Genomic DNA, 11,267 nt, shown 5'->3' on the forward strand with positions numbered 1-11,267 from the left:
GATGCAAAGACGTGACCACAGTAATCTGAGATATTGATCTTAGAACAGGGATGAGGTATTTTTGTAAGATAACCTGGAAGTTGTACCTTAGTACCTTAGATTTTGAATCATGAGGCAAACACATCTTAACAGATGAGCACCACTTTATGAGTGTAGAAGCGTAAACGCAACCGTCAAGCGGACAAATCTACACCTGGTGCAGCTTAACTTCAATTTCTTTTTATTCCTTAGAACAAAAGGATAAAAAAAAAAATTAAGCCAGTGTGAACAAACAGTTCCCAATTCAGGCATTTGACAAAACAAAAGAAATAAAACCAACCCACTGACTTTGAGATGAGGGACCTGGATGTTGATGTTTGAGACTCATTCCTACACCCATCTGCATATAAATATATATATATATATAATTTTTTTTTTTAATTTGAATACACACTGCTTGTACAGGGTTGTGAGAGGTTGCAGGTTAACCTAGCGGCTATCTAGTAATCAGAAGGTAACCTGTTTGATCCCTGGGTAAAAATGTGATCGTAGGAATGTTTTTGTAAAAGCATTTTGAGGAGCCGTTCTCACTCTGCCGGGCTGTCAGAGCCTCCACTTAACCTAACTTGCATGTTTTTTGATAGAAAGAAGTAGGAAATATGTTATATCCCACTGAAGCTACTGAAACAATACCAGAAATCTGAGTAATAGATAATAAAAAATAATTAAAAACAAGTCATTGAGGTGTATCAGAATATTCCTATTGAAAATCTGGCTGGTAACATTACTTCTTAGAGTTTGTGTAATTCTGTTCTATATGCGTTGCAGCGCAGTGAAGACATTTTAACTTGGTGAAAATAAAATAAAGACGGTCAACTCAGTTTGTTGGACTTGAAAACAGTACAGGCTAAGACAATGTTCTCTTTTAGAAAGAAGTGTATAATCACTATGCAATTGTTTGATGCAAAAGAAATAACAATTCATCTCAGACTTTTAACTTAAACTACTTTTATTTTTATTAACTTTTTAACTTTTTTTTTTTTTTACAAAACAGAATACTCCTGTACACAATATTGAACTTTCACTAAAAGTATCAGTCATTCCGTGTGACCCGGGTCCTCAACATCGTCACAGACTTATTGTTTAACCCCAAATGTTCTTGCTCCATGAGCACCAACCTGCGGTCTGTCAGGAGTCAGCTCAGACATCTTCTGGGGTCTCAGTGCGTTCACCCAGATGCATGTTTCATTTTTCTTTCCGTCTCAGCTCGGTCAAAGAGTCTTGTCTCCTCATCAACCTTCCTCCTTTTGCCTCTCAGTTAGTTCAAATCACGTCCTTTCCCTCAGTGTCCAGACGAAAGCTCCCTCCGCTCCTCTGCATCCACCTGTCGCTCTACCTGACTGTATCGAGGAGGCTGCTCCCAGCTCCAGGTGCAGTCTGGGGCCGCTGTGCTGTCCTGGTTGTACAGCGGAGGAGCCAAACTCAACACCATGTCCACCCCGTCGACTACTACCATGCACTCGGAGGCTGTTTGTGGACAAACGTGTCTCTGCTGGGACTCGTCGTACGATGGGGGGAAGGAGCTTGGTCTGAAAGACAAGGAAAATATCATTAAGTGATCAGAGCTGTGCCAGTGGATGATCCATCCATCTCTTGATGTGCAATAGAAATTTATAACTGAGTCCATCTATTTCTTGCACTGTAATCTGCAGTTCAAATTGATTGGTTTGGTATTTTATAGTAGTTATAGATTATATTCCACTTAGAAAAAAGATTATTTCCTCAAATGTTTGACGGGTCTGTTTCATGGGTAATTCCAGCAGAGACAGGTACCTTTCGGTGGTGTAGACGTGGATGTGCTGTTCGTTCCCCCTCCTGTGGTACATGCCCTTCACACCGTGGCAAAGGGTCCAGAAGACCCCGACCAGGATGGCAAGGAAGCCAATGACGATGAGGACGTACGCAGGGATGACGCTCCACGTGTAGGTGTCACCTGTCTGAAGGGACACCAGGTATGCCCCAAAACAGGTCGTCACAAATCCCACACCAGGCAGCACTACACAGACCGCAGACCACAGCTGCTTCTTCACATTCAGCATCATTTTTTCCTCTCGTTGTTTCTTTATTGGAGTTTCTAGCTTCCCGCTTTTTTCCCCCTGTATTCTGTTTTCTATCTTTTAAAGTCTTGATGGTGTTTTTTTTTTTATTATTAGACAGGAGGAGTCTTGTTCCGCTCAGGATTGAAGACTTGACTATAGCATAGACAAATCCTCACACACCAAGGACCAACATGAAGCTGTAACTGAAGGTGTGTGTGTCTGTGAATGAATACGTGTAGAAACAAGGGGAGGTGGCTTGGATGTTCCAGCCTACCTTGTTGTATATTAACTCAGCATTAATCAGACGTCAGACGGATGGCAGAGATAGGGCCGCTAGAGACGGGAAAGTACAGTCAGGAGATAAATCTCCCGCTAAAACTACACAAAATAACAAAATGACTGTAACTGTTTGCGGAAAGGTGGGCAACGTAAAGTGATAATCTATGATCTGTTTATTTTCAGAGGCATCACGAGTAGTTTTCTGGATTATGAGGGGTCATGAGATGTGGGACATCACAAAACCTCCCTGACTTTGATCTAACACCAATCTCTATTTGATCTCATACAACCAGATGATGTCACAGAGCATCAAAGGTATCCAGGCAGATTCTGACTGACATCGCTGCCTAATAATGTTTTTGATACAGTTAAAAAAAAAGGGGGGGGTGTAAAAGGAAATGTGAATTATTAGCTTGTGGTGTCAGATACAGTTGAAAAACTTTGTTAGTTTCCGTCCTGAGAAATGTTCAGTTTATGAGAAGAAAATGAAGTGGGAGGAAAGAGTTCTGTCAGCTCAGTCCACGCTGTATTTCATTTGATCAAGCTTTCAGTTAGCAAGGCCTTCATCTGAATACACTGCAAAGACGCACAGGCAGGCAAAGCAGATACAAAATATTCTACTTATTGATATTATATTTATTTTATTTCCAACATGTGAAAACAAAACAAAAAGGAAGCGTAGATGAGAAACAAGACAAATGTCCGCATCCATGTAAGAATACCTATTTCTACTTTAATGTCATGTGACCTCCCGCCCAGGTGACAATCAGCCAGTGACAGTAAAACGAAATATTGCACAACATTTTTGCCAGAGCGGTTGACAGTTAGAGAAGCCATTACGTTCCATAAACCTGTTTTGATGAGCAGGATGACCTGTGAGATCAGCGTGAGACAGTGCAGCTCTCTGTTATCATTTGTATAATCATTTATATAAACGTGAATTTAAATGCATTGATTTATATAAAAATAAAACCTGTTTTTGGTTTCATTTTGCACACAACAATTTAGTGTTGTGTCTGATTTTTTCCCCCATTTTTTTCCCCAAGCTCAAGTGTCATGTAAAACCATCCAGTGAAAGGTATCTCTGAACGTTCTAGCTTTGATAGAATATTTCAAACTAAAATGTTCATGCATTCTAATTTCAGTGAAGACAAAAAGAATTTTCTGGTAACATAAAGCAGAACTGTGTGTAAATATGGAACAAGACACCTATTCTTCTGTTTTTTTCAGGACATTATATGTAGATTTTTTTCTACAAAATCTAAGGGATTAGTATTTTTCTACAATATTAGACTTGTGCAGGTACTTTTAGAGTGTCTATCCATCCATTGTCTATACTGCTTAGGGGCTCAGTATCTTGCTCAAGGATACTTCAACATGGTCACCGGGAGAAGTGAGGATTGAACCAGCGACCCTTTGGTTGCTGGACGGCGACTCTACCTCTGCCTCTGTATCTTGGAAATCATATTCTAAGTTTTGTGCAGAACAGCAAACAGATATGCAACATAAAGACCAAATTTAACTAAAAGTACCCTGCGAAAACTGAAAGATGGCCTTGTATTTTCTTGTGGCTTTGATCTAAAACTTCTTCCCTGCTCCTCACTCTCTTTTTAGCGATGTCGTAATCATCAGCTGTTAGCAACACTTAATTGTGAGAAGCACAGTACGCTTTTCCAATAGAGAATTATGAATGAAATCTATCCACCCCCTCAACACTTGTTGTGAATGTAGTGCAGCTATAAGAGCTCACATTGAGAGTGTAATGGAGTCTTATCAGTCTTATCAGTTAATCCCTTGAGCTCAGCCTGGCTAGATATTGCTCCACGGCCATGTTTTTTCGACAGGTTAACACACACCTTTATCTGATACCTACGTCAGATAGAGTACCGGCTTCTTAATACGCACGAATGATCAAGTAATGAGTTTTAATAGCGTCGCTGTATAACTGTTAATCAGATTATACATCTTTGTGACTGGTCTACATATTGAGCACTCTGATAGGCCAGTTTGTGAAATGGCACTTTACTCTGTTTTGAAGTAGATAATGTGAGCAACATGTCCCAGTGCTGCAGATAGTGTATATTCCATCACCTCAGTCATCAATGCTGTTATCACAAAATTGTCTGGGCTGATATCATGAATGAGCTTTTGGTGACCCAAGAGACAAAATAAACTGAAACGGTACAAACGGTAGTCCGTAAACAGCAGATAGTCAGCAGAAATTTCAAAGAACCGTTCACCTTTGCAGTGGTGTGATTTTTTTATTAGCGAGTTTTAAGTGTGTGACTCATTATAACAAGCCAAGTTTCCACTGGAGGTTTGTTGTACTGGTGTAAAAAGCTGCGAGTTGACTGTCATTGGTCTGAAGTACACATAAAAGAACCCTTAAAAAGATCCATATTGAAGAAAAACTTTAGTTTTGATAGCGAGGGTCGCTGTCGTATCCTGATTAGTTTTTAGTTATTACATTATCTCTGCTGGTATTCGAGGTTTACAGCTGCTGTACACAGTAGCTAGAAGATCATGTTTATTGTATTATCTGTCATTTTTGTCAAAAAAGAGGAGAGATGGAGAGGAAAGCACTTGAAAGGCAAGATACAGCTTTTGGGTTACGGCTGTGAATTCACAGGCAACCCTGTTGATGTTACAGTTTAATGTTCAACATGTCGGTATAATCGAAGAATTTGTGTGTTTGTAACATGATAGAATGGTTTAATATAAGGACTTCATTATGCCTTATCTTTGGCCTTCTCTCTCTCTCTCTCACACACACACACACACACACACACACACACACACACACACACACACACAAATCCTTGTACTATCTTTGTGAGAACTTTCATTGAAGTAATACGTACATTCTCTAGCTCCTCACCTTAAACCTAACCATCTGAACTGACTGCCTGACCCTAACCTTGACCCTGAACCTAACCAGAACCTGATTCTAACCTAGACCCTAAAACCAAGTCTTGACTTTCAAACGGCCCTTTGAAGACATGAGGACCGGCTAAAATGTCCTCACTTTCCAAAAATGTCTTCAGTCTGTTGGTTAAATATGTATTCTAGTCCTCCACAGGTAGCAAGTACAAGAACACCCACACACACACACACACACACACACACACGCACGCACGCACGCACGCACGCACGCACGCACACACACATACAGACACGCTGTGTCTTCTACACCTCATTATTGAGTGATAATAATAGACAGACTAAGACAGAGAGCCATTAGTTATGAGTGAAGGTGTGAAGAGGCCGTTATTAATCAGCCAGACTCTGATGAGGACCTGCCGTCCCCCCCGTCATTAATACACATCAGACTCAGACTGCACACTCAGCAGTACACACCCTCAGTCTTTACATGTCCTCCAACTCTGGATGCACAATTCTTTGTTTGCAATACACGTATCATATCTGTGGACAGTATTTTACAGTTATTTGCTGGAGCAGTACCATGAGAGCTCAGACGGGGGCGACGTTGTACTAGTATTTTTTTATGGCGAGTGAGTTTGAAGAGGGGACATATGGAGGCGGGGGTTGGGGGTACTGTAATATATGGTGAGGAACTAAACTAAAACAATCACTTTCATCTAGTAGGTCCAATGGGTTCCTCATGTGGAGTGAAAGCATCTCTCGCTCCTTGTGTCACATATGTAATGTGATCCAGTTGGAGGCAGGATGAAGGCTCCAGCCTGCCTGGTTTCCATAAGCATGATGCGCTCACACTGGGGATTGTGGTTTGGATTATTTCTTGTTTTGTCACAGATTATAAATCTCCAAGTGCTGCATAACATCTTTAGGCTGTAAAACTAGTCATCGACACTCCAAATGGGGTGTAATTTTAGCATTAAAGAAAGCAAAGGGGATTTTTCATGTGAAATAGAGAGAAAGAAGTTTCGGAAAAAGAAGAAATGACAAGAATGTTTCACATTTCTCTTCTCTCCAGCTTTCTTTGACCTTTGACCCTCAGTTATACTTCAGTATCTGACTAAAGCACCCTCTGGTTGGGTCCATGTCTGGTGCTACATGTGCACTTGGCTGTAGTATCACACTGCTCTTTCCTGTAGTGGCTGTATAAACCCTCGCAGTTGTCTGGCCTAGCTGAGGCAGGAGGGGATCAATGAGGAGATCAATAGGGTCCATGGGAGTCCTAATAGCCCTGTTACTGCTCCCTGACTCCCTGCCTGGCTGCCTGATATAGCAGCACACTAGGGGAAGAGGTGTGTGTGTCCGTGGGTGTGTGTGTGTGTGTGTGTGTGTGTGTGTTTGTGTGTGTGTGTGTGTGTGTGTGTGTGTGTGTGTGTGTTTGTGTGTGTGTCCAAATCCTGTCTACGACCCCCCACTGAGTCTGTGCTGGCACTTAGGTCATGATACAGCACAACAAGTCCTGAAAGCGTGCCCATTGATGGAGGTGATGGCTGCTGTGGAGGATCTGTATGTGCTACATGGATAAACCCGTGTTCACTGAGTCAGGCGGTCAGGGTTTCATGTTTCCAGGAAGTACACTGGCAACGTCTATTTGAGCTTCAAATAGAAGGTAGTCGACAATGATGGATTGTATAAACTTGTACTATACTTCATCATCATTTTGGAGCTACTTGTTTTTTAATATTACCAGCACACACTCCTGGGCGAATATGTGGACTGAAAACCCCCCATAAACATTTGACTGCAATGCAAAAAGGTGCTTCACAGGGTGGAAATTAGGATGAAGTCAATCCAGAGAGCATGAATCATCATCATCTCTGTCACATCAGAGTTTTGAACCGACTTGTCCGGTATCCACAGTATCTGATTGTGCACACGTCACTCTGTTTTTAGGGCACTGAAAACAGGGGTCAAATCAATGAAAGAAATGAAAGTTGACTTGGCATGGAGCATTGTGGGAGTTGTAGTTTTGTTGCTTTGGAACTTGTCTCCCATAAGCCAAGAAATTGTATTTCTCTACTTCATTCTTATAATCTTGGGACCTATAGAACTTCATTGTCAGGGTGCAATGAGGAAGGTGGAGCCAGACGAAGAGGGCCAGGAAGCAATAAGTTAATGTACAAAAACTGAAATTAAACACATTAATCAAAACAAACTAAAACAACTCAATTTCCCTGGATATAAATGATCACATGTTTGTAGCCAAACAGAGAAACATAAAAGTCCAACTGACAAGGACTGAAACAGAAAGTCAACCTAAACTAAAAACTCATCTAATGACAGAACTAGAAAAAGGGATGAGAGGGTGAAGGCGTTGATTGGGTAGCAGAAACACAGGGCTGTGGCTGATGGGGACTGATTAACTTACGGCGACAAATGAAGGAAGAACATTTCAAAATAAAACAGGGACCAGCAAAGGTCACCCTTTACTAAATCATTACAATTTTTGGTCCTTTCGTGGAGTTTGCTGACAAAAAATTTGATGGCATTAAAAGGTTCGATGTTATGTAACAACACTTTAAAATGGCTGAGTTACTTTTTGATGGTGATTTTTGTGTTACACGAGTGTAAAAAAGAAGAAAAAGACTAAAAAAAGACTAGAAACTAGAAAGAAAATAACTGAGCAAAAAAACTGATATTGGCCAAAAGCTACAAAAAAAACCCACCTTCCAGAATTGGCACCAGCTCAAATTACTAAACACAGGTATCCATATCAGCACAGAATGCCACAATCAGTGCATCCTCACTTAAAACCCAGCATTTCAGAGGAAGTTATGATTCATTCTGTTACATTTCATTGACCAGAATCTAAACAATTGTTCCTCTAAATTCTCTCTTCCAAATTTCATTGAAATCCATCTCTGACTTTGAGGTTTTGCAAACCAACAAACAAACAAACCAAATCATCAGATTTATGGTTTAATGATAATTAGTTCAATGAAGCACTTTTCATGAAGGTAAATTTCCACTTTCACTGAAGAATTTTTTTGCACCTACCTGAACATTCTTCATTGTGTTTCTTGAGGGTTTTTTTTTTTACATCTACTGAGGTAAAACAAATCTAAATACATTATTTTACAAGTTTATTACAGTGATGTATTGCATTATGACAAATGGAAAAAGTAATATAAGTACACCCTCCTGGTGCGTATGTGCCACAACAGAGGTTTGACAAGAACAAAGGCATTTTATTCCCAATGTCTGATATTACAGAAAATGATATGTAAAGCAAAACTTTTGGAAACTCCCGGAGATATTTCTGGTTTGTAGCTGAGATGATGAAGCCTCCTGCAGCGCATGTGTCATCCAGTCCTCGTCTGCTATCCCCCCACACCCCCCTCTGTGCATGCATTGATATTTCCACCACAGTACAGCACAGGTTCTCTACATGTGCCCGCCTGAAAAAAAAAGAAAAAGAGATGTGAAAAAGTACAATATATCAAGACTGCCAAACCTTGCAGCTATCCGAACACCCCACTGATTTCTCAGATTATCAGGCTTCCCACTGGCACCTTAGTTGTGGTAATAAGCATGTGTAATGGAGGTGTGTTGGTGAGAGAAGGAGCATCAGTGAAATTAATCCGACTGAAGAAATTTTACCGTCCGAATTGAATGGTAATTTTCATGCAATTTGTATAAATTAGATTAATCTCGCTCAAAATGTGAGGGCCAGAAGAAAAGAACAAGCTACAGCTGGACATATGGAAGCTGAAGGAGCTTTGTGATCGCAAAGTAACTTAAAGGATCTCTTTACTGTCTTTCTGAGCTAATTATTAACAGTGGAAGAAGTTAACAGAATCTCTACAAGCATGCAATAGCTACCAGGTACTTGTGTCAAGCAGGCTCCTATTACTATTCTAAGTCACTGAAAACAAGCATCCCAACAGAGATAAATGAACATGAGTCTGGTCCTTAAATCTCGCAGGAGGTGAGTTGTTGATAGAAAACAGAAAGTGTAGCTCTTGTTAAAAGATTAAACTAGAAATTAACATATTTCTGTTGTTGACCTTGGGTGGTTCCGTGGGGTTTGCCTCGCTGCGGGGAGGCTCTGATTGGTTCTCTCTTTACATCCTGGATTGGCAACCTGTCATATCTTCCCGCTGACAGCGAGGATAGGCCCCGGCCCCCCACAGGATAGGTGGTGTATCAGATATTACACACATGAGATGACAGTGACCTTTGACCACCGAAATCTTTTCTTTCTTTTCTCTTAGTAGAGATTCACACACGTTCCTGTGATACTGCATTCAATCAAATCGATCAAATTCCTTACAGTCTGTAAAGAATGAGGCAAAACTTCCTAAAAAAAACAAACTCTTTTACTCCCTACCTCAGGGAAAGGAACAGGTCTTTCTCCCAGGATGGACAGCCATGCAATTGATATCAGCAAGGACAGAACAGATTAAGGCAATCACACAACACAAAACAAGTTGAGAATTTATGATTTCAAAAACATAGTACATTATAAATATATGCAAAAATCTCTGTATTGAGCAGCTTCCACCAGCTGAGTCTCAGACATACGTCCTCAACTCCTCCCAAGACCCTCTCCTGGCAGTTTTTCCCAGGTTAATGAGAATCTATGCAACACTCAATTGTCTCTTTATGAACATTCTATTAATATTGCCACTTTATGATGCATTTCTCCTCGATAGAATCAAAGTACATTACACTGGCATTATGTAATGAAGTTATATTGCATTCCAGTGTTCTGTGTGATTTGTAGAATGCCGCTCTAGCTGTCTGGTTTACAGAGGTGAGACCGTTTGTTCCGCTACTCCATCTCTTGTACAGATAGAGTAACAGCAGCAGAACACTCCCTCCTTGAAAAGTGAAACGGGGACATGCTGAAGTTGAGGGTTGTGGTGGTGTTACACCTGAAATGAAACACCAGTGTGGGGTCTACAGCAAGAAAGAGAAGAAAATCCACACCAAACCACCTTTTTTCAGTAAAAAATCTCTGGTCCAAGAGCCAATCAATCATTTGGCAAACCTTTGGTATTCACAAAACACTTTTAGTGGACATTGTTTCACACCTGCTGATTAGTGTTCTCACTCATGATCCAGCCGATCTCAATCTGTCTTGTCCCTCCTTAGATTCAAAACATGTGTCCCAAGTTTAAAAATATTGGAGTTAACCTTTAACAGCCAGGTTTCTCTCTGGTGGAAACATTCATCCCTGTTCTCCTCCTAAGCAAACACATGTGGTGTGTGTGTGTGTGTGTGTGTGTGTGTGTGTGTGTGTGTGTGTGTGTGTGTGTGTGTGTGTGTGTGTGTGTGTGTGTGTGTGTGTGAAGGGGAGGGGGTGATCAGAAAGGTGCTTTGTTGCACCTGTAACCACACCTTGGAGTGAATCAACAGCATTTCTCAGTGCCTTTAGAGAGCAGACAGGCTGTTAACCGTTGGTTGTTTTAGTGCATGAGAGAAGAACCTATCATTTTCAATTATGTCGGGATCAGTAAGTCTAATTAAACCTATAGGATGTATGCAGCAGCATGGATTAGCCACCCCCCCACCCCCAGACAATGTGGCTCTGCAGCCCATTATAGCTCTCCACAAACAAGCCTGTGATCTCCGTCATATACCACATACATCACAAAATGTGGACGTGAGGATGTAAAGTTCAAAGATGTGCAGCGGAGTCATGTTGGAGGCAGATGTTGCGCTATATATTGAGGGTTCCCACATTACGTTCCTCCTGGGTAAGATGATAAGATGATAAGGGCAGGGTCGTCCTGCATGGGCCTGGGGGAGAGGTAATAATTGCAGCGTATAATTCAGGGTAATGAAGGCTCCACCACTAGATCAGCCATAAAGAATGATAGGGAGGCAGACGGGGAGCCGCTCACGCGTTTGACCTCCACTGGCATCCCTCCACCTCCTATAAATTTGTTCTGTGGTCTGACTCCAGGCAGCTGACAGGGAAGGAATGAGACAAAATGAAAGAGATGGGCAGATGTAAAGAAGAGGAGG

The 11,267-nt window shown here is 41.2% G+C and overlaps 1 protein-coding gene across 1 annotated transcript; it reads right to left on the bottom strand.

Annotated features, from left to right (window-relative positions):
- Positions 1-1,321: 1,321 nt before the first annotated feature.
- On the bottom strand, positions 1,322-2,081 carry LOC147260029 (transmembrane protein 252-like). The gene is made up of 2 exons (XM_086205211.1): positions 1,813-2,081; positions 1,322-1,568 (listed from the first exon to the last, which is right to left on the bottom strand). The coding sequence occupies exons 1-2, from the start codon at positions 2,079-2,081 to the stop codon at positions 1,322-1,324; spliced, it is 516 nt and encodes a 171-aa protein (XP_086061337.1).
- Between the last annotated feature and the right edge of the window lie 9,186 nt (positions 2,082-11,267).

This window comes from Aulostomus chinensis, chromosome 6 (genome assembly GCF_037954235.1).
Source record: "Aulostomus chinensis isolate RoL2024-O1b breed Wild chromosome 6, RoL_Achi_v1.0, whole genome shotgun sequence".
Classification (NCBI taxonomy): Eukaryota; Metazoa; Chordata; class Actinopteri; order Syngnathiformes; family Aulostomidae; genus Aulostomus; species Aulostomus chinensis.